This window comes from Mesoplodon densirostris, chromosome 19, assembly GCF_025265405.1.
Source record: "Mesoplodon densirostris isolate mMesDen1 chromosome 19, mMesDen1 primary haplotype, whole genome shotgun sequence".
In the NCBI taxonomy this organism is placed as follows: Eukaryota; Metazoa; Chordata; class Mammalia; order Artiodactyla; family Ziphiidae; genus Mesoplodon; species Mesoplodon densirostris.
In genome coordinates, this window is record NC_082679.1 from 1,072,112 (window position 1) to 1,096,085 (window position 23,974).

Here is a 23,974-nt window from a genome sequence, read left to right on the forward strand (position 1 = left end):
TCCAGTATATTTAATATAAGCACTAATAATGAGAGCCTTGTTTGCTTGCTAATTTTAAACCAAAATTTCTGATTTTATTACTAAAATGCTGGTTGATTGTAGTGTTTTCTTCGATACATTTTGACTACTTAATGATATATATTTTTTTCTGCATAGTTGTGGTGTTGTTTTCTAATGTGAATGGATCTATTTTTTTCTACATTTATTAAGATAAACGTTTTATAATTCATTAGTATATTGAATGCTATTAATGTGTTTTCTAATACTAAACCATTCTTGAATTACTGAGATGCTTTTAACTTGTTCTACACTCTGGAAGTGCAGCTAAATTTAATAAGTTTTATGAGAATGCTATTCTAGTACCATAAAATGAGTTGGGGAATACAAATCTCTGAAAGATTCGGAATAAGTTTGGATTCCTCATTTCAGTGAATAATTCATATTCTACAAATCAGGGTCTTCCTACAAATCTGTCAGATAATTTAAAAGTAGGAAGTATCGGGCTTCCCTGGTGGCGCAGTGGTTGAGAGTCCGCCTGCCAATGCAGGGGACACGGGTTCGTGCCCCGGTCCGAGAGGATCCCACATGCCACGGAGCGGCTGGGCCCGTGAGCCATGGCCGCTGAGCCTGCGCATCCGGAGCCTGTGCTCCGCAACAGGAGAGGCCACAGCAGTGAGAGGCCCGCGTACCAAAAAAAAAAAAAAAGTAGGAAGTATCAAATAGATTTGATATTTGTTAGTTTGATCAAGAAAGACATGTCTGGGGACTTCCCTGGCGGTCTAGTGGTTAAAACTCCGCACTTCCAGTCCAGGGGGTGCGGATTCAATCCCGGGACTGGCAACTGAGATCCTCCCACATGCTGCACGGCCAAAAGATTAAAAAGAAAGAAAGAAAGAAAAGACATGTATGGTGGGTTGACTTATTTATGGTTTTATTTTGTTATTTTATTTTTTAATCAGATTTACTGAGTGATAATATAAAACTATGATACCAATGTGTACATCGTGCTGATTTGACATATGTATACATTGAAACCATTCCCCCCATCTATCTAATTAAGACATCATCACGTCATATATTCATCTTGTGTGTGTGAGAGAAAACATTTAAGTAATACTCTCTCAGCAAATATCTATTATAAAATAGTGTTATCCACTATACTCATCGTGTTTTACATTACATGCTCAGACGTTATTCATTTTATACCTGAAAGTTTGTTCCCTTTCAACAACCTCTCCCTATTTCTTCTACCGCCCTCCTTAACCCCAGTAACTCTCTATTTCTATGAGTTTGACTTTGTAAGGTTCTGCATAAAAGTGATACTAGGGCTTCCCTGGTGGCGCAGTGGTTGAGAGTCCACCTGCCGATGCAGGAGACACGGGTTCGTGCCCCAGTCTGGGAAGATCCCACATACTGTGGAGCGGCTGGGCCCGTGAGCCATGGCCGCTGAGCCTGAGCGTCCAGAGCCTGTGCTCCGCGACGGGAGAGGCCACAACAGTGAGAGGCCCGCGTACAGCAAAAAAAAAAAAAAAAAAAAAAAAAAAAGTGATACTATACAGTATTTGTCTTTCTCTGTTTCACTTATTTCATGTAGCACAACGCATTAAAGTTCCATTGATGTTGTCACAAATGGCTAGAGCTCCTCCTTTCTCATGGATAGGTAGTATTCATATATATATATATATGGGCTCCCTATATATATCACATCTTCTTTATCCATTCGTCCACTGATGGACACTTAGGTTGTCTCCATATCTTGGGTATTGTGAAAAATGCTGTAATGAACATGGGAGAGCACATATCATTTCAATATCCTGTTTTCATTTCCTTTAGAATTATACCCATATGTGGAATTGCTGGATAGTAGGGTAGTTCTATTTTTAATTTTTTAAGGAAACTCTCTACTGTTTTCCACAGTAGTTGCACTAATTTACATTCCCAGAATCGGTGGACAAGGGTTCACATTTCTCAACATCCTAACACTGTTATCCCTTGTTTTTTGATGACTGCCATTCTAACATGTGTGAGGTGATATCTCATTATGGCCTTGCTTTGCATATTTAGTAATGTTGAACACATTTCCATGTACTTGTTGCCGATTTTTATGTATTCTTTGGAAAATATGTCTATACAGTTCTATTGCTCATTTTTAAATTATTTACTTGGCCATTAAGTTGTATGAGTTCTTTATATATTTTAGATATTAACCCCTTATCAGATGTATGATTTGCAAATATTTCCTGCCATTCTGTATATTCCCATTTCATTTTGTTGATGGTTTCCTTTGCTATGCAGAAGCTTTTTCGATTGATGTACTCCCACTTGTTTATTTTTGCTTTTATTATCTTTGCATTTGGTGTCAAACCCCAAAAAATCAATGACAAGGAGCTTTCACCCTATGTTTTCTTCTGGAAGTTTTATAGTTCCATGTGATGTGTTCAAATTTTTTGTCCATTTTGAGTTGATTTTTGTGTATGGTGTAAGATAGGGTTACAGTTTCGCTCTTTTGCATCTCTCTCTGTTCCCCAACACCATTTATTGAATAGACAATCCAGTCCTCATTGTATATTCTTGACACCTTTGGTGTAAGCAAATTCACCATATGTGCACATATGTTTATTTCTGGGCTCTATATTCTGTTCCATTGATATATAGCTGTCTCTATGCCAATGGTGGGATTTAAAAGCTTAATTCCCATCCCTCATACTATACTGGGAGTATGATTGCATATTTCTAAAATTAAGTACACTCTGTAAATATTTATTGTGATTAAGTTCATGCAATAATCTCTAATGAGACTGTGTCCTTCCCATACCTCCATTCACAGAATCTTTACAATAGCGTCAAGGGTATGTTTCAGTAAATGACAGAGACTTGAATGATTTCCAGTTATCTAAGTAGCTCACCAACTAACTTTTGCCCCCAGTAGTCATAAGGTCATTTCTAACCCAGTCATAAATGAATAATTTTATGATGAAACATTAATATGTCATTATTCTTTTGTCTGATGACAAATAGCTGATGGACACTGTTAAGCAATGAAGCCACAGTAAATAAAGCATTTTATTTACCACACTGACATGACCCCACCATATGACACAGTCAGATCCTTCAAAGTGAGCATTCTCTGACTTGGTTCGTTAACTTTGACTTTCTCAATTACCTTATTTCTTTGCATTTCTGCCCCCTATTCCTTTTCTTTTTTTTTTTTTTTCCTGGCCATGCCATGGGGCTTGTGGATCTTAGTTCCCTGACAAGGAATTGAACCTGGGCCCCCAGCAGTGGAAGTGCAGAGTCCTAACCACTGGACCAGTCCTAACCCTGACCAGGAATTCCCCCTCTATTCATTTTCTATTGCCCCTGCAACAAATTATTACAAACTTAGAAGCTTAAGACAGTTTCCATAGACAACATATAGTAGGATCTTGGTTTTCTACCTACTCTGAAAATCTCTTGTAATTGGTCTTTTGCTGTTCAAAGTGATTACTAATAGAGTTGGATTAATATATACCACACCTGTTACTAATTTGTGTTTGTTGCCCTTGCTCTGTTTCAATTTTTGTCTCACACTCTTTACCTGCTTTATGTGGTTTTCACTGTTTTATGATTCCATTTTATCTTGTTAGCATATTAGTTATATTTTTAGCTGTTGCTATAGAGTTTTCAGTAAACATCGACAACTAATCCAAGTCCACTTTCAAGTAACGCTTTTTCCACTTCAAGAAGTGTACCTCATAATAATAAAATAATCCCAATTCTTCCATCTAATCCCTTGTATTATTGATGTCATTCATTTCACTTATATAAAAGCATAAGCACACACACAAGACATGCATACAGATAAGCATACATAATAGAATATGTTGTTGGTATTACTACTTCAAATTGTTATCTGTTAGATCAATTAAGAACAATAATATTTTTTTATTTTTCCTTCATTTATTATTTCTTCAATGCTCTTCTTTATGTAGATTGGACTTTTTGACCTATATCATTTTTCTCATCTCTAAAATTTTTTAAACATTTCTTGCAAGGCAGGTGCTATGGTCTGAATGTTTGTGTTGTCCCTCCAAAATCTCTGTTGAAAGAATAACCCCCAAAGATGCTAGTATTAGGAGGTGGGGCCTTTGAGAGATGCTTCAGTCATAAGGTGATAGAGCCCTCATGGGTGGAATTAGTCCCTTTATAAAAGACGCTCCAGAGAGACCCTTAGCTCTTTCTATCACATGAGGACACAGCAAGAAAGCACCTGCTATGAACCAGGAAGAGGGTTCCCACCAGGGAACTCGACCATGATGGAACCTTGATCTAGTACTGTACTCCACAGGCACCAAACCTATGAGAAAAAAGATGTTTATTTTTTTATAAACTAACAAGTCTGTGGGTTTTTTTTTTTTTTTTTGCAGTATGCGGGCCTCTCACTGTTGTGGCCTCTCCCATTGCGGAGCACAGGCTCCGGACGCGTAGGCTCAGCGGCCATGGCTCACGGGCCCAGCCGCTCCGCAGCATGTGGGATCTTCCCGGACCGGGGCACGAACCTGTGTCCCCTGCATCGGCAGGCAGACTCTCAACCACTGCGCCACCAGGGAAGCCCAGTCTGTGGTTTTTTGTTAGAGTATCCCAAATGGACTAAGACAGTAGGTTTACTGGGAACAAATTCCCTCAGTTTTTGTCTTTGAAAGGCTTTGTTTTCCATGCATTATTGAAGGATAATTTTGATGGTACAGAATTCAAGGTTGACTTATTTTTCAGCTCAGCACTTTAAATATTTCACACCTCTCCTTGCTTGCATGGTTTCTGAAGAGATATTAGATATAATTCTTAACTTCATTCCTCAATACTTCATTCCTCAATGAGTATTTTCCCCCTCTGGCGTCTTTCAGGATTTTTTAAATGTTTGTTATCTTGTAATTTCAAAATGATGTCTACATGTCGTTTTTTGGCATTTATCCTGCTTAGTACTAAGGTTCCTGGATCTGTGCTTCCTTGTCTGACATTAATTTCTCCCTTAACAAAGTATCTTGGACAACCTAATTGCTACTGAGATTGAGTCGCTACTTTGCTCCAAAGACTTAATCTCTGGGCTTCCCTGGTGGTGCAGTGCTTAAGAACCTGCCTGCCAATGCAGGGGACGGGTTCGAGCCCTTGTACAGGAAGACCCCACATGCTGCGGAGCAACAAAGCCTGTGCGCCACAACTACTGAGCCTGCACTCTACAGCCCACATGCCACAACTACTGAAGCCTGCACACCTAGAACCCATGCTCCACAAGAGAAGCCACCGCAGTGAAAAGCCTGTGCACCACAAGCAAGAGTAGCCCCCATTCGCCACAACTAGAGAAAGCTCGCACGCAGCAATGAAGACCCAATGCAGCCAAAAATAAATTAAATCAATTTATTATTTTAAAAAAGACTTAATCTCTGATTCTTGCCTAAGAGGTGGAGCCTTGATTTTTCCACTTCACTGAGGACATCCCGGGCCTTTACACCAGGCAGCTGGGGCAGAAGGTGGGGAGTTGCCAGCAGGTCAACAAGCCTGCATCCTGCCCACATTGTCCTGCATTGCTCAGGGACCTCCAACGGCAAGAGGGATCCAGAACTCTGGGCAGGGCATCGCCTTAGAGATAAGCAATGGAAACTTTAGGGTCCTTCCTAAATCTCCTTGGCAGACACCAACACCTTTAGGTGTCCCCTGGGTCCCCAGGCCACCACTGCCCTCCTGCCACCCCCACGCTGCACCGTACCTGGCTCACCCCTTCCCCGCTGTCCTGAAATGCCACTTCAGATCAAACATGGCCGGTGGCATGGAGCATGTGGGCCTGAGGAAAAGGCCTCACCAGGTTCCCTTGGGAACCTTCCCCCATGGTCACTGGGAGAACCTTCCACCTGGTGTTCCTGGGCACCAGTCCTTCTGAGAAGCCTCACCAGGGATGGAGAGACCACAGTGACCCCACCAACCAATTGGGATGTCTGGAAAAGCAGCCCCAAGTGGTGGTGAACTCCATGGAGGGTAAATATCTACTGGAGACCATCAGTCAATAATTACAGAGAGGGAAAGATGAAAAGAACTTTGAAGAGAGTGTTCAGAGAGTGAAAACTCCTTATAATGAACCGGATGCTAAGTTTAGTTTTCCACCAAACACCCAGGGGGCCCAAGTAGAATTTTTCAGCTCCTTCTCTGAGCACATCCCACTTTCACAGTGGGAGAATTTATACCTTGGAAATTGGCAAAAGCTACAAAGCAGGGCTAGATTTATTGTTTTACACAATGCCTGGACTTAAGTGATGGAAACAGGGATAATTCATTTTAAAAAAATTAGGCAAATGATATGATCAGGAATTGTACAAAAGAAGATATACAGGGACTCCCCTGGTGGCGCAGTGGTTAAGAATCCACCTGCCAGTGCAGGGGACACCAGTTCGATCCCTGGTCTGGGAAGATCCCACATGCCACGGAGCAGCTAAGCCCGTGTGCCACAACTACTGAGCCTGTGCTCTAGAGCCTGCGGGCCACAACTACTGAAGCCCACATGCCTAGAGCCCACGCTCTGCAACAAGAGAAGCCAACACAATGAGACACCCGTGCACCACAACGAAGAGTAGCCCTTGCTTGCCACATCTAGAGAAATCCTGCGCACAGCAACGAAGACCCACGCAGCCAAAAATAAATAAATAAATAAGAAGATATACAGCATTAAAGAAAATGCTCAAAATCACAAATCTTGGGCTGCGCTGGTGGCACAGTGGTTGAGAGTCCGCCTGCTGCTGCAGGGGACACGGGTTCGTGCCCCAGTCCGGGAGGATCCCACATGTCACGGAGCAGCTGGGCCCATGAGCCATGGCCGCTGGGCCTGCACGTCCGGAGCCTGTGCTCCACAATGGCAGAGGCCACAACAGTGAGAGGCCCGCGTACTGCAAAAAAAAAAAAAAAAATCTCTAGGGAAATGCAGTTAAAACCAATTAAAACCTCCCTGAGATAGCAGTACTCACTTATTAAAAGGGCTGACATGAACAATGGGCATGGATGTTGAGAAACTGGAACTCTCCTACAGTTTTTTTTTTTAAATAAATTTATTTATTTTTGTCTGTGTTGGGTCTTCGTTGCTGTATGCTGGCTTTTCTCTAGTTGTGGTGAGCGGGGGCTACTCTTCGCTGCAGTGCGCGGGCTTTTCATTGTGGTGGCTTCTCTTGTTGCAGAGCACGGGCTCTAGGTGCGTGGGCTTCAGTACTTGTGGCTCGTAGACTCAGTAGTTGTGGCTCATGGGCTCAGTAGTTGCGGCTCGTGGGCTCTAGAGCACAGGCTCAGTATTTGTGGTGTGTGGGCTCAGTAGTTGCAGCTTGTGGGCTCTAGAGCGCAGGCTCAGTAGTTGTGGCTCACGGGCTTAGTTGCTCCGTGGCATGTGGGATCTTCCCGGACCAGGGCTCAAACCCGTGTCCCCTGCATTGGCAGGCGGATTCTTAACCACTGCGCCACCAGGGAAGCCCTCTCCTACAGTTTTGATGGGAATGAAAATGGGAAGTCATTTTAGACCAGTTTCTTAGTTTCATCAGGAGTTACACGTTCATCTACCCAGTGATTCAGACACTGCACTGAGTTATCAATAAAAGATAAAAGAAACATAATCCACATAAAGAACTGACGCAAATGTTTGTAGCAGCTTTATTTTCAAGAGTGAAAACCTAGAAATAACCTAAATGCCCATAAAAAGATGAATGGGTAAACTAACAGTGGTACATCCAGATAAGAATTCTACTCATCAAAAAATAAAGAGATGAGCTATTCGTTTATATCACTGATGGATCTCAAATAATTATGAAACAAAGGAACTCAGAAGAAAAACCCAGTAAACAGTTTATGATTCCAATCAGATAAATTCAAAAAAATGCAAAGGTGTCTATTATAAGGGAAAGTACCTTAGGGATTACCTGGAGAGGTGGGAAGGGCAAGGAGAGATACTAATAGGCCATGAGGTAAATATGGGCAGTATCAGACCTCTCGTGATGGTTTCGAGGTTCATACCTAGGCGAAAACTTATTAACTTGTAATACTTCAAACATATGCAGTTTAGTACATGTAAATTATACTTTTATATAGATTTAAAAATTGTCTCAAGATGAAAAAATCTGCATGTCTCACTCTTTTTGGAAAACAGGTTGGGCCACCGTATACTGAATCCACCAACTCTCTCCTTGTGCCCTCTGGGGATCCGTCTTCCCTCAGTGGTAGCAAATATGGAGAGAAATGAAGTACATTTCTACCTGAGTCAACAGGCGTGCTGCCTAGATCACAAGAGCTACATCCCCTTTTCTTTCTTTCCTGCCTCTGCAGTAAGGGCCTTGAAGTGAAATTCACTAGAATCAGTGTATAAACTGATCCTGCACAGTCAATGTCACAGAATCTGGATCAATTTTAGAAGAGGCACATTCCATCTAGTTGGCTGCAATGTCCTCCACTCCCTATTAAACCAGAGTTTCTGTACCAATTATGGTTTCCCCTGGACCTAATGGTCTTACAAATAGCAACATTAGCTCAAAGAATTGTGGACATTGGGAAATATAGTTCTCTGTAGACTTGGGGAATACACGCCCTCCAACAGTGCCTCAATACCCTATAATCTCTAATTTGACTAAGGGAAAAAAATACATGCCCTCAGAAGCACTTGAGGTGAGATTCACTTCAGACCACTGGCCTCTCAGTTTTCTCCAGTACCCGACACTGAACAAGGACATTGCACATTCCCTGTACAGCTATGCCTTCCTCTCGTGTAAACTCTCCAATCATCAGAAGGATTTGCTCATAAAAGATTTCCCACATTTAGCGTACTCTTAAGGCCTTTCTCCAGTGTGACCTCTCTCATGACAATGCAGTTTGGACGTGGTAATAAAAGATTTCCCGCATTCTCTGCACTTAAAAGGTCTTTCTCCACTGTGAACTCTCTGATGATAATAGAGGGTGGCGCTACGAGTAAAAGATTTACCACATTCAGTGCACTTATAAGGCCTTTCTCCAGTGTGAGCTCTCTGGTGTACAATGAGGAGACTTCTTTGGACAAATGATTTCCCACAGTCACTGCACTCATAAGGCCTTTCTCCAGTGTGAGTACTCTGATGATAATGAAGGCCAGAGTTGCTAGTAAAGGATCTCCCACATTCACTGCACTCATAAGGCTTCTCTCCAGTGTGACTTCTCAGATGTACACAGAGGAGGTAATTAGTGGTAAAAGATTTCCCACATTTGGTGCATTTGTAAGGCATTTCTCCAGTATGAATTCTACTATGATAACGAAGGGTGGAGCTAGTGGTATAAGATTTCCCACATTCACTGCTCTCATAAGGCTTCTCTCCAGTGTGATTTCTCAGATGTACACAGAGGAGGTAATTAGTGGTAAAAGATTTCCCACATCCCGTGCATTTGTAAGGCCTTTCTCCCGTGTGAATACTCTCGTGTTCAATAAGCTTACACTTACTCTGAAAAGATTTCCCACACTCACTACATCCATAAAGACTTTCTCCTGTGTGAACTCTCTGGTGTTGAATGAAGCTATTCCTAAGGATAAAGGATTTCCCACATTTGCTACACTTATAAGGTTTTTCTCCAGAATGAAATCTATAATGATTACACAGATCATTGATAGAAGTAAAGGATTTCCCACATTCACTGCACTCATAAGGCCTTTCTCCTGTGTGAACTCTCTGATGATAACGGAGGTTGGAGCTAGTTTTAAAAGCCTTCCCACATTCACTGCACTTATAAGGCCTTTCTCCTGTGTGTAATATCTGATGATATCTGAGGGCAGACCTAGACATAAAAGATTTCTCACAGTCACTGCACTCATGAGGCCTCTCTCCAGAATGAATTCTCTGATGATAACGGAGGGAACTGATACTGGTAAAGGATTTCCCGCATTCGCTGCACCTTTTACAAGGCCTTTCTCCAGAATGAACCCCCTGATGATAACAAAAGTTGGATTTAGAGGTAAAAGATTTCCCACATTCACTGCACGTATAAGGCCATTCACTAGAATGAATTTTCTGATGGTAACGAAGAACAGCAGGAGTAATAAAAGATTTCCCACATTCACTGCAATCATAAGGCCTTTCTCCAGTGTGAGTACTTTGATGATAACGGAGGTTAGACCTAGTGGTAAAAGTTTTCCCACATTCACTGCACTTATAAGGCCTTTCTCCAGTATGAATTCTTTGATGGTAATGGAAGTTAGAGTTAGTGACAAAAGATTTCCCACATTCATTGCACTCATAAGGTCTTTCTCCTGTGTGAGATTTCTGATGATATCTGAGGGAAGACCTAGAGACAAAAGATTTCTCACATTCACTGCACTCATAAGGCTTTTCTCCTGTGTGATATCTATGATGACAAATGAATGCAGACCTAGACATAAAACATTTCCCACATTCACTGCACTCATAAGGCCCTTCTCCAGAATGAACTCTCCGATGATATTGTAAAGCATTGCTAGAGGTATAAGACTTCCCACATTCACTGCATTTATAACGCCTTTCTCCTGTGTGAGATCTCTGATGACAAAGGAGGGTGCTGTTAGTGGTAAAGGACTTCCCACATTCACTGCACTCATAAGGCCTTTCTCCTGTGTGCGATCTCTGATGATAAATGAGGGCAGACCTACAGGTAAACGATTTCACACAGTCACTACACTTATAAAACCTTTCTCCAGAAAATACTCTCTTATGTTGAATGAACACAGAGCTATGGGAAACAGACTTTGCACAGTCACTGCACACAGAACTGTTTTCTCCACTGTGCAATCTCTGGGGATAAATGAGGACACACTTGCGAGTTAAGGATTTCCCACATTTGCTGCACTTGTCCTGTCCTGAACCAGTATAAATTTTTTGATGTTGACTGATGGTTAAGCTTTGTCTAAAGGATTTGTCACTTCTGCTAAACACATGAAGCCTTTCTCTAGTGTGGACTCTCAGGTGCATAACAAATGCGGATTTGTACCTGAATGTTTTCCCACACTCACTGCACACAAAACACTGTCTTTCAGTATAGACACACCGGTCCTGAACAAGTGTGTGTTTGGGGCTGAGGGCTTTCTTGCATTCTCCCCAGGTGTGATGATTTTTCCTGCCTTGTGAAGTTGACTCACACTGGGTGATTTTGCTTGGCTTCTCCACAGTATGAGTGGTCTGTTGCTGCAGATGTCCCACACTGGCTGGGATTTTCCTAGAAGTAAGAGGCTTCTGTGACACTTGGAATCTGTGGCTCCTGAAAAATGAAGCCCTGTGTACAATGCTATTCAAAGGCATATAAAATTTTGTTGCACATGCCCCACATCTCAACAGTTTATGGCTGTGTTGTGTTCCCTGATGCTCGGCCAACTGGAATATGTCTCTCAAGACTGGACCACACATCTCACAGGGGTGTGTCTTCTGGGAAAATGGAGCTGCCTTAGGAGACCCAGCCTGTGATACTCCTACAGGAACAGTTTCTTCACAGGGTGTCTCCTCACTTTCTGCTCCACAGCAGCAACCTGAATGTAAAGAAACACTCGTGAAGTACACGTTGACTCCATAGAGAGGGGGCTAACTCACCACAAATGTGCAGATGTCTCATCTAAGAATGAAACTTTTCAAACAAGTGGGATACTTTTCAAGACTAGGGAGTTGGAAATCAGTTTAAGCAGCAGCTGCTGTGCATTCCTGGGTCCTTACAATATGAAAATGGTAGAGACCTCAACAGGGGAAGGATACAAAAATAGGGTGTGACATAAGGAAGAGAAGCAGGGTCTAGTGCTTGTTTCTCTGACCACAGCTTCCTGCAGGACCTTTTCTACTGCTGATGTGAAGCACAGTAGAAGGGTGTGATCAAGGCCGTGAAAACACAATCACAACAGATTATGTGCTTTTCGAGGTCAATTTAAGCATATGTTCACACCTCACAGCAGAACATATGAAAGGCAAGGTTAGATAGTAATAGAGAAAGGGTGGCGAGAGAAATGGGTGAGATGTGGAGTCCAGAGAGGTAGAGATTATCACTGGGCTGGAAATCACAATAGAAATGACAAAGTAGTTGAACTGACAGGTTGGCAAAGGGTCAAAAGTGGAGGCATAAAGGTAGAAATGTGGTGTGGACACTGGCAATGGCACCAAAATTCTCGTTGAACAAGGACAGGTTCCTGGTATAGTATTTTTTTTAAAGATTTTATATATATATATACTTGGCTGCGTTGGGTCTTCATTGCTGCACACAGGCTTTTTCTCTAGTTGCGGTGAGTGGGGGCTGCTCTTCGTTGCGGTGCGCAGACTTCTCATTACGGAGGCTTCTCTAGAGCATGGGCTCTAGGCACATGTGCTTCAGTAGTTGTGGTGCACAGGCTTAGCTACTCCATAGCATGTGCGATCTTCCTGGACCAGGGCTGAAACCTGTGTCCCCTGCATTGACAGGCGGATTTTTAACCACTGCACCACCAGGGAAGTCCCTGGGTTCCTGGTATATTCTTAACACGGCCCTTATGTCACACTCTCCCCAGCTGAAATTCACCAGAACCAGGCCCACTCTGAGCCCACCTTGTCATGGCTAGAGCCATGTCCATCCCATGATTCACAAAGGACTCTTCTAAGAGTCCTTTACCTTACTTTGCCCTAAGCCCTAACTGTGCAACTACCTGGGACCAAGCACTGAAGGAAAAAGGACAAGTGAACGGCCAGCACTGTCCCAGAGCAACCCAGCACACAGCAGACCCAGGAAAGAGCACAAGGTGAGTGATGTCAACAAAACAGTAGAATAGGAGATACCTCCCCTTCACCACCAATTAAAAAGCTGTCCATGAAGGAAATGAATTAGCCCTGGAAGGCTCAAGAGTCCAATTAAGAACCCACTACAACAGAGTGGAGCATAAAAAAAGGAGTATGCACACAGAAAGGATCGCTGGAGAGACTGTCTTAGCAGAGACATCTGGAGATGACTAGGAAATGGAGGCCGGGCTATCACTGGGCTACCTCTATCAGCCACAGGTTGGGTGCCACTGAAGTCCCAAGTGGCCTGCGCTGCAGAAGACCCCAGTTGCCTGCTCTACGGTGGACACTGGAGCTTTCGCCACTGAGCTATCCAACAACCATAGCCACAGTGGATGCCCTGGTGAGTCTGAAGCTACTGGGCCGCCCCTCAGTTGGACCTGCTGGGCCAATCCAGGATCAGAGCTGCCGCACACTCCAGCCCTGTACATGTCCTGGAACCAGAGGTGCTGCACCTGCTGTGTGTGTCGGCATTCCAGACCCTGACTCCACAGCTATACCCTGTACTCCAGTGTCTCAGGCACTGGAGACAACTTCACTATAGACAAGCCAGCTCCACAGACCCACAGCCACTGTCTACATGTGCAGCCAGACACAGACTCCATGGCTGCTCCCTGCATAGCCACACATCACAAACCAAAGCCAAGGGCTTCCCTGGTGGCACAGTGGTTAAGAATCTGCCTACCAACGCAGGAGACACGGGTTCAAGCTCTGATCCAGGAAGATCCCACATGCCATGGAGCAACTAAGCCCATGCGCCACAACTACAGAGCTTGCGCTCTAGAGCCCACAAGCCACAACTATGGAGCCCACGTACCACAACTACTGAAGCCTGCGCACCTAGAGCCCATGCTCCACAACAAGAGAAGCCACCACAATGAGAAGCCTGCCCACTGCAACGAAGAGTAGCCCCCGCTCACCGCAACTAGAGAAAGCCCACCCGCAGCAACGAAGACCCAAGGCAGCCAAAAATAATAAATAAAAAAATAATAATAATTTTAAAAACCCAAAGCCAAGGCTGCTGAAGGCTACCCAATGACCCAGACCCCAGAACCACTGTCACTCCACAAGTGCCTGTACACAACATCCCAGTTCTGTGGATGCTCAACAGGTACCCACATATTAGACACCAGTGCCACTACAACCAATAGGGTGCCCAAGAGCTGACTGGGCATCAAGAGGGACCCCCTTGCCCACAAAGTACTCCATAGGAGAAAAAGAGATCAGGAATTCCTCAGCAGCCTTCTCCACCAAATTTGGACACCCTCAGCCTGGTTGATTGAGGACTCCTGATATCTTTGCTGACACTGACTTCAGGTGAAGAAGCTGCACAGAGACCAACACAGCTGGGCCTTCCCCGGAGCCAGAATGACCACAGCCCAACCTTGCACCCACCACCAGTGGAGGTCTTTCCCCACCAACACTGTAATGCGAAGGGAAAAAATGACTACACCATCAAATCAGCAGACATAAATGCAAGGCTAGAGGAAACACACAAAAAAATCAATGAAACATGGAAACCAATACAGAAATACCATAATTTATCAGAAACCACACCCAAGGAAATGGAGATCTACAAACGGTCAAAGAATTCAAAATTATTGTTTGAACAAAGTTCACTGAAGCAACAAAACACAGATAGACAATTCGACAAAGTAAGGTAAACAATACACAAAGAAAACAAGTTGCTCAACAAAGAGACAGAAATGAAAAAGAACAAAACTGGCTGGCCGAGGGTGCACTGAGGGACAGTCCCTGGCTGCCACACCTAAGAGCTGCAGGGGACAGGTGCACCTTTATCCAGTTGCCTATAGGTACCAGCACCCACTGGGCTCATGAACGTTGGCTGAGAGGAACAACAGGATGGAGAAATCACCCCACACTTTCAACTAATGATACTGGAGTTTCTAGCATGCCCACTCTCCGAAAAGACACTCAGATGTGAAGAATCAACAGATGAATTGATAAATGAATACGTGGGAAATGCGTATCAAATCATTGATGGGATTTTTTTTTACTTTTTTTTTATTGGAGTATAATTGCTTTACAATGTTGTATTAGTTTCTGCTGTACAATAAAGTGAATCAGCTATATGTATACCTATATACCCTCCCTCTTACCCCCCCATGTCACCCATCTAGGTCATCATAGAGCCCTGAGCTGAGCTTCCTGTGTTTTATAGCATGTTCCCACTAGTTATCTATTTTATGCACGTAGCGTATATATGTCAATCCTAACCTCCCAATTCGTCCCACCCTTCCCTTCCCCCCAGTGTCCACATGTCCATTCTCTACGTCTACCTCTCTATTCCTGCCCTGCAAATAGGTTCATCTGTACCCACTGATGGGATTCTTAATGTGATACCACAGGCAGCTAAGAAGACACATCAGAATAAGAAGAAATGGAGCAATACCAGATCATTATATATATGACCACACACATACATATACATACAGACACACAACAAATAAATCCTCTTAATACCAGTAGGGTGTCAACTAATATGTGGGAAAGAAGACTGTCTCTACACTGACTGTTCTTATTGCACTGGTTTTTCAGCAGGACAATTCTATTCGGTCTCTGAAAGAAAACTTCCTACAGCAATGAAATAGCACAACCACCTTGTGCTTTAACAGTCTGTTCTTACCCATTACCAGAACAATTTATGTGTTCTTACACCTTTGGACTTGTATGGGTATTAAAATCTTCAAGAATAACGAAAGCAACCAGAACCAAAATGGTATACGTATGAAGTATATGCCTTAGGCATCTATTTTTCGACTAGATGGGAACTAGACGGAAATACTGAAGACACTTTTAAAAAAAATTTTATACAGCAGGTTCTTATTAATCTATTTTATACATATTAGTGTATATATGTAAATCTCAATCTCCCAATTCATCCCACCACCCCCCACACACACTTTCCTCCCTTTGTGACCATACAAATATATATTAACTCATATATGTGGAATCTAGAAAAATGGTACAGATGAACAGGTCTGCAAGGCAGAAATAGAGACACAGATGAAGAGAACAAAAGTATGAAGACCCATTTAAATTGCAGGAAAGATGTTTTGCTTTTGTCAAAGAATTATGACAATAGGCTTAAGCTGCAGAAGTTTCTTTTATTGTACTTTTGTTCTACCTTAGTGTTCTGAATGTTCAAACATAAAATTGCTGTATTAGAAGAGGCATTTCAACAAATACCTGTTGAGAAAAAGTAGTCCCAATAATCTGATGACTTTATTTCTTGCTTACCTAAAAGTTAGTCATTTGAAAGTTTGTTTAGATTCAAGATCCTTGGTACACTCACATGTTAGGACTGATGAAAGTCATTCCAAAAGAGCTATACTGGAAGACATGTAGGAAATGCTTTGACTAGTTTAATAGAAAACCGCACAATAAAATGGAAATTTCATGTACTTGCAAAAATTCTGAATTGGTAAAATTACTTTCATCTATTGGGCATGAAGCCTGTTGATAAAAATTATTTTCATTTGTTGGGCATTAAGTGTAATAAAATGATGACACTCTCCCATTTAAAACAAACAAACAAATGAGCCCACAGAAATTTTGGCGCTGAAGAATACAATGAAACAAACAACAAAGCACAATGGAGAGAGTATCAACAGCCAATTTTATCAAGCAAAAGTAAAAATATAGGAACATGAAAACAGGTGTTTCAATTATCCAGTGAGGGGGAGAAAAAAGAAAAAGAATGAAGTAAAGAAAGCCTATGCAGATTATGAAATATAAAGCAAAACATTATTTGTATTTTCAGAGCCCTTGAAAGATAAGACAGAAAGTGGTAGTAAGCACATTTAAAGAAACAATGGTTGAAAACTTTCTAAATCCAGGAAGAAGAGTAGATGTCCTGATGCTCACAGGTTCGATCAAAGGGAACTTCACTGAAGCACATAAAAAAACTGTCAAAAAGCAACTACAGGGACTTCTCTGGTGGCACAGTGGTTAACACTCCGCGCTCCCAATGCAGGGGGCCCAGATTCAATTTCTGGTCAGGGAACTAGATCCTACATGCACGCTTCAACCAAGAGTTCACATGCCACAACTAAGGAGCCCATGGGCCGCAACTCAGAATGCAGTGAGCCACAACTAAGGAGCCCGCCTGCTGCAACTAAGACCCAGCACGACCAAATAAATAAATAAATGTTAAAAAAAAAAAAGCAATTACAGAGAATTCCCTGGTGGTCCAGTGGTTAGGACTCAGCACTTTCACTGCTTGGGCCTGGGTTCAGTCCCTGGTCAGGGAACTAAGATCCCACAAGCCTTGCAGTGCAGGAAAAAAAAAAAAAAAGGCAATTACATATTATTCAGTCATTAAAAATTAATGAAATAATGCCATTTGCAGGAACATGGATGAACCTAGAGATTATCATACTAAGTCAGGTAAACCAGAGAAAAAAACAAGTATTATGTGGTATCACTTACATGTGGAATCTAAAAAAATAGTACAAATGAACTTTACATACAAGACAGACACAGACTTAGAGACAAAACTTATGGTTACCAAAGGGGGAAGTGGGGGAGGGATAAATCAGGAGTATGGGATTAACAGATGGACACTACCATATATAAAATAAACAAGGATTTACTGTATAGTACAGGGAACCATATTCAATACCTTGTAATCAACTATAATAGAAAAGAATTGAAAAAATATATATAGATATATACATATAGATCTATAACCAAATCACTTTGCTATACACCTAAAAAAAAAGCAATCACAAACAGAAAATTTTGAAAGCAAGCCATGCAGCACAGCCAAAAACATAAATAAACAAATAAAATGTCTCAAGATATATATACTTTTTAAAGTGAAAAATTTAGAGCAATAAATGCTCACATTTAGAAAAGAAAGGCCTCAAACAACTTTATTTCTCAAGGAACTAAAGAAAGAACAAATTACACCCAACATTACCTGAAGAAAGGAAATAAGAAATATCAGAGCAGCAATAAATGAAACCAGAAACTAGAAAAAAAGAGAAGATAAAGAATACAAGGAGTTCATTTTTGAAAAGATAAATAATTGCCAAGCCATTAGGTACACAAAGAAAAAAGAGAAAAGACTAAAAAATACCAACACCCATTTATGATTAAAAACTCTCCAGAAAGTGGGCATAGAGGGAACCTACCTCAACATAATAAAGGCCATATACGACAAACCCACAGCAAACATCATTCTCAATGGTGAAAACCTGAAAGCATTTCCTCTAAGATCAGGAACAAGAAAAGGATGTCCACTCTCGCCACTATTATTCAACATAGTTTTGGAAGTCCTAGCCACAGCAGTTAGAGAAGAAAAAGAAATAAAAGGAATCCACATTGGAAAAGAAGAAGTAAAGCTGTTACTGTTTGCAGATGACATGATATTATACATAGAGAATCCTAAAGATGCTACCAGAAAACTATAGAGCTAATCAATGAATTTGGTAGAGTAGCAGGATACAAAATTAATGCACAGAAATCTCTTGCATTCCTATACACTAATGATGAAAAATCTGAAAGAGAAATTAAGGAAGCACTCCCAGTTACCACTGCAACAAAAAGAATAAAATACCTAGGAATAAACCTACCTAAGGAGACAATAAAAGACTTGTATGCAGAAAACTATAAGACACTGATGAAAGAAATTAAAGATGATACAAAAAGATGGAGAGATATACCATGTTCTTGGATTGGAAGAATCAACATTGTGAAAATGACTATACTACCCAAAGCAATCTACAGATTCAGTGCAATCCCTGTCAAACTACCAATGGATTTTTCACAGAACTAGAACAAAAAATTTCACAATTTGTATGGAAACACAAAAGACCCCGAATAGCCAAAGCAATATTGAGAAAGAAAAATGGAGCTGGAGGCATCAGGTTCCCTGACTTCAGACTATACTATAAAGCTACAGTAATCAAGACAGTATGGTACTGGCACAAAAGCAGAAATACAGATCAATGGAACAGGAAAGAAAGCCCAGAGATAAACGCACGTCCATATGGTCACCTTATTTTTGATAAAGGAGGCAAGAATATACAATGTAGAAAAGACAGCCTCTTCAATAAGTGGTGCTGGGAAAACTGGACAGCTACATGTAAAAGAATGAAATTAGAACACTCCCTAACACCATACACAAAAATAAACTCAAAATGGATTAAAGTTCTAAACGTAAGGCCAGATACTATAAAACTCTTAGAGGAAAACATAGGCAGAACATTCTATGACATAAATCATAGCAAGATCCTTTTTGACCCACCTCCTAGAGAAATGGAAATAAAAACAAAATAAACAAATGGGACTTAATGAAACTTAAAAGCTTTTGCACAGCAAAGGAAAACATAAACAAGACAAAAAGACAACCCTCAGAATGGGAGAAAATATTTGTAAACGAAGCAACTGACAAAGGATTAATCTCCAAAATTGACAAGCAGCTCATGCAGCTCAATATCAAAAAACAAACAACCCAATCCAAAAATGGGCAGAAGATCTAAACAGACATTTCTCCAAAGACGATATACAGACTGACAACAAACACAAGAAAGGATGCTCAACATCACTAATCATTAGAGAAATGCAAATCAAAACTACAATGAGAGGTCTTCCCTGGTGGCGCAGTGGTTAAGAATCCGCCTGCCAATGCAGGGGATGTGGGTTCGACCCCTGGTCTGGGAAGATCCCACATGCTGCTGAGCAACTAAGCCTGTGTGCCACAACTATTGAAGCCCGCGCACCTAGAGACCATGCTCCACAACAAGAGAAGCCACCGCAATGAGAAGCCCGCGCACCACAACGAAGAGTAGCCCCTGCTCGCCGCAACTAGAGAAAGCCCGCATGCAGCAACAAAGACCCAATGGAGCCATAAACAAACAAACAAACAAACAAACAAACAACTACGATGAGGTATCACCTCACACCAGTCAGAATGGCCATCATCAAAACATCTACAAACAATAAATGCTGGAGAGGGTGTGGAGAAAAGGGAAACCTTTTGCACTGTTGGTGGGAAAGTAAATTGATACAGCCATTATGGAGAACAGTATGGAGCCTCCTTAAAATACTAAAAATAGAGCTACCATACGACCCAGCAATCCCACTATTGGGCATATACCTTGAGAAAACCATAATTCAAAAAGGGTCATGTATCACAATGTTCATTGCAGCTCTATTTACAATAGCCAGGACATGGAAGCAACCTCAGTATCCATCGACAGATGAATGGATAAAGAAGATGTGGCACATATATACAATGGAATATTACTCAGCCATAAAAAGAAACGAAATTGAGTTGTTTGTAGTGAGGTGGATGCACCTAGAGTCTCTCATAGAGAGTAAAGTAAGTCAGAAAGAGAAAAACAAATACCGTTTGCTAACACATATATGTGGAATAAAAAAAAAAGATTCTGAAGAACCCAGGGGCAGGACAGGAATAAAGACACAGATGTAGAGAATGGACTTGAGGACACAGGGAGTGGGAAGGGGTAAGCTGGGACGAAGTGAGAGAATGGCACGGACATATATACACTATCAAATGTAAAATAGATAGCTAGTGGGAAGCAGCCACATAGCACAGGGAGATCAGCTCAGTACTTTGTGACCAGCTAGAGGGGTGGGATAGGGATGGTGGGAGGGAGATGAATGAGGGAGTAGATATGGGGATATATGTATTTGTATAGCTGACTCACTTTGTTATAAAGCAGAAACACACCATTGTAAAGCAATTATACTCCAATAAAGATGAAAAAAATAATAAAATTAATTTTGCAAAAAAAATCAGAAATTAAAAACACATTACAACTGATAACACAGAAATGCAAACGATCATTAGAGACTACTATGATGAGTTAAATGCCAACAAACTGCATAACCTAGAAGAAATGAATACAGTCCTATGAACAAACAACTAAGACTGAATCATGAGGGAATTCCCTGTTGGTCCAGTGATGGTATGGAAAAAAAAAAAAAAAAAAAAAGAAATGAATGGGATGAAAATCCCAGGACTAGATACATTCACTGGGGAATTCTAGAAAACATTTAAAAAGAACTAGCATCAATCCTCCACAAACTTCCAAAATTGAATAGGATCAACAACTTCTGAACTCATTTTATGAAGACAGCATTAGTCTGCTACCCAAGGACACTACAAGAAAAATGCAGACCAATATTCATGATGAGCACATAAGCAGAAATCCTCAATAAAATACTACCAAACCAAATTCAACAGCACAAGAAAAAGATAATATACCCTGATTAAGTCTGATTTACCCTTGGGATGCAAGGATGTCTCAAGGTACACAAATCAACGTATGCAATACCCCACCACCCTAGCAAGTGGAGTATAAAAATCATATGATCTTTTCATGATATAAACTCTCAACAAATTCGGTACAGAAGGAACGGACTTCACCATGATATACTCCATATAATATGACAACTCACAGCCTACTTCATATTCATGGTAGAAGCTAAAAGCTTGTTCTCTGTAATCAGGAACAAGACAAGGACGGTCACTTTCTCATCACTTTTATTCCACAGGGTACTAAAGTCTACACAGAATTAGGCAACAAAAAGAAATAACAGACATTTAAATCTGAAAAGCAAAGTCTTCTCTGCAGATGACATGACCTTATGTATAGAAGACCTTAAAGAGTCTCCCACCAAACTGTTAGAATGAATAAGCAAAATCAGAAAGCTGCAGGATACAAAATCAACATACAAAAATCACTCGCATTTCAGCACAATAACAATGGACTATCTCGAATCGCATTTCAGCACGATAACAATGGACTATCTCGAAAGAAACGAAGAAAGCAATCACAGTAATAGCATCAAGACCAATAAATACTTAGGAAGAAAATTAACCTAGGAGCAGAAAAATGTGTACAATGAAAATTATAAAACACTAATAAAGGAAATTAGAGATGGAAACAAATGAAAATACATCCAATATTCATGGATTGGAAGAATTAGTATTGTTAAAATGGCCATAAGGGAATTCCCTGGCAGTCCAGTGTTTAGGCCTCCGTGCACTCACTCACTTCCGAGGGCCCAGGTTCAATCCCAGGTCAGGGAACTAAGATCCCAAAAGCCTGACTACCCTGGTGGTGCAGTGGTTAAGAATCCACCTGCCAATGCAGGGGACACGGGTTCGAGCCCTGGTCCGGGAAGATCCCACATCCCGTGGAGCAACTAAGCCCGTGTGCCACAGCTACTGAAGCCCACGTGCCTAGATCTAGCCCATGCTCCGCAAGAAGAGAAGCCACCACAATGAGAAACCTGAGCACCACAACAAAGAGTACCCCCGCTCGCCGCAACTAGAGAAAGCCCACATGAAGCAACGAAGACCCAACGCAGCCAAAACTGAATAAATCAGTCAATAAATTTACAGAATAGCAAGGACTGGGGCTGCAGGAGAGAAGATGACAGTGCAAATACCCCAGCCTTCTACCTACCACCACAACTACACAGAATACCGCGGAAGCAAGCTGTCCCTACACCACATGGGTGGACAGAACACGTCCTTCCGAAAGGGGGCGTGAGGGTGAGGCAGGATACAGAGCCTAGCCCAGATCACTGGGGAGGGGGAGCATCTTACCCAGCGAGGATATAAGTGCATAGCTGTCCAGCATCACACTGAGGTACAGGCGTCTCTGAGCCTCATCAAGAAGCCTCCACTCCCCCCAGGAGAAGCGCACAGCAACATCCGGAAAGGTCACACCACCCTGTCATAAAGGGGAGAGATGAAAGCTTGAACATTCTCCCTCTGAGAACCCACAATCCATCTCCTCATGTATCTATTCCAGTCATCCTCCACCAGAGCTCCCCACCTCGGAGAGGACGCCAGGCCCTGGTGCAATTGATGTCCTCTGTCTCCTCACAGCCCATTAATCACTTTGTTCAGTCCTCAGCAATAACAGGTAGGGGGGCACATAGATGCCATCTAAGCTCTGGGCTTGACCTGCCATGTTCCATCCCTCCAGCCAAGCAATTCCCCTGGAGTCTCCCAAATTGTGGGAATCCAGACACAGCCAAATGTCAGCTCATGCTTCACCAGTAAAGCCTCAGCACCAGGGCCTGGGGGCCATCAGCTCACACTTCCTCTCCACGTGCACACGATTCTGTAGATGACATTTCTCTCACAATTGACCCTACAGTTGCGCTTCCACAGCACTGCCGCATCCCTGCACCACACCACAGAATTCTCCCTGAACACACCCACACATTTGGCGCTTGGCATCCAGAGAGGGCTAAGAAATTCAGACAAGATTTGGTACAACCCCGGTCCTCTGATGGATCCAACACCGGAGTAAGCCACAAACGCTGCTTACAAGATCTCCCCAACTGCCTCTAATCCTTGGTTCAGTATTAGCCACCCAGAACCACGGTGAATTTCATATTCCTTCAACTCTCGTCAACTTTCTTACTGCCAGTTCTGCCCTTTCAGCAGCCACAACACTTCTCTCTCTCTCCACTCAACCTCTGAAACAAACAAACAAACAAACAAACAAACCCAGTCCTAAAAACCTCCCTGCCAGGCACAGTGACCCACAAATGACGACATTTGCCGCAGACCAGATCCACTGGCAAGCCTCAAACGTCCCAGACCCCGTCAAAGCTCACCACAAAATTCTGGAGAAGCCACACAGCAGTAATACTAAATAAGCAACAGACCCAGTCTCACTGCCTTCTTGTCTCAACGACTCCTAAGTCTCCTCAGCCTTCACTTGTCCACTCGTCCCATGGAAGCCTCGGCCTCCCGCCAGATCAACCTCTCTCCCATACCGTTCCCACCGCCACTTCTCCACCTCACTCGGGTCTGCAATGCCCAGCAAACCAACCAGGCCCTGAGCCAGGGAACCACTCCTCAGCACACACCAGTCTTTCTGACCTACTAATACTGTGGCCACTATAACCTGCATCTCCTCCTAAATGTGATCCACAGCTCCACCCTGGTCCACACAATGGCCATCACTTTTGAAAGTTTCCATTCCTGAACGCCTTCCCCAGTTTTCCAGACCTGCCTGCCCACTGCCCACTACTCACTCTTCTCTGAAACATCTCAGACTCTTAATAGAGCCCAAACAAACGTATAACATTCCCAAGAAAAATTAACCTGCTGCTGACGTCCCCATCCAGTTCATGGGTCTTCCTTCCCTTCGTCTACTAGGACCAACACCCCT

General features: G+C 42.3%; 1 protein-coding gene across 1 annotated transcript; it reads right to left on the minus strand.

The window, feature by feature from the left end:
• Nucleotides 1-8,825: 8,825 nt before the first annotated feature.
• Nucleotides 8,826-23,355, minus strand: LOC132480616 (zinc finger protein 420-like). Its single transcript, XM_060084990.1, has 4 exons — nt 23,344-23,355; nt 22,390-22,516; nt 21,241-21,340; nt 8,826-11,208 (listed from the first exon to the last, which is right to left on the minus strand). The coding sequence occupies exons 1-4, from the start codon at nt 23,353-23,355 to the stop codon at nt 8,826-8,828; spliced, it is 2,622 nt and encodes an 873-aa protein (XP_059940973.1).
• Nucleotides 23,356-23,974: the final 619 nt, after the last annotated feature.

Coding starts and splice junctions, on each gene's coding strand:
- LOC132480616 (XM_060084990.1), bottom strand. Junction 21,341..22,389: donor TGCACTTATATCCTCGCTGG/GTAAGATGCTCC, acceptor AATTCTGTGTAG/ACTTTAGTACCCTGTGGAAT. Junction 11,209..21,240: donor GCTTCTACCATGAATATGAA/GTAGGCTGTGAG, acceptor TCTTACTTCTAG/GAAAATCCCAGCCAGTGTGG.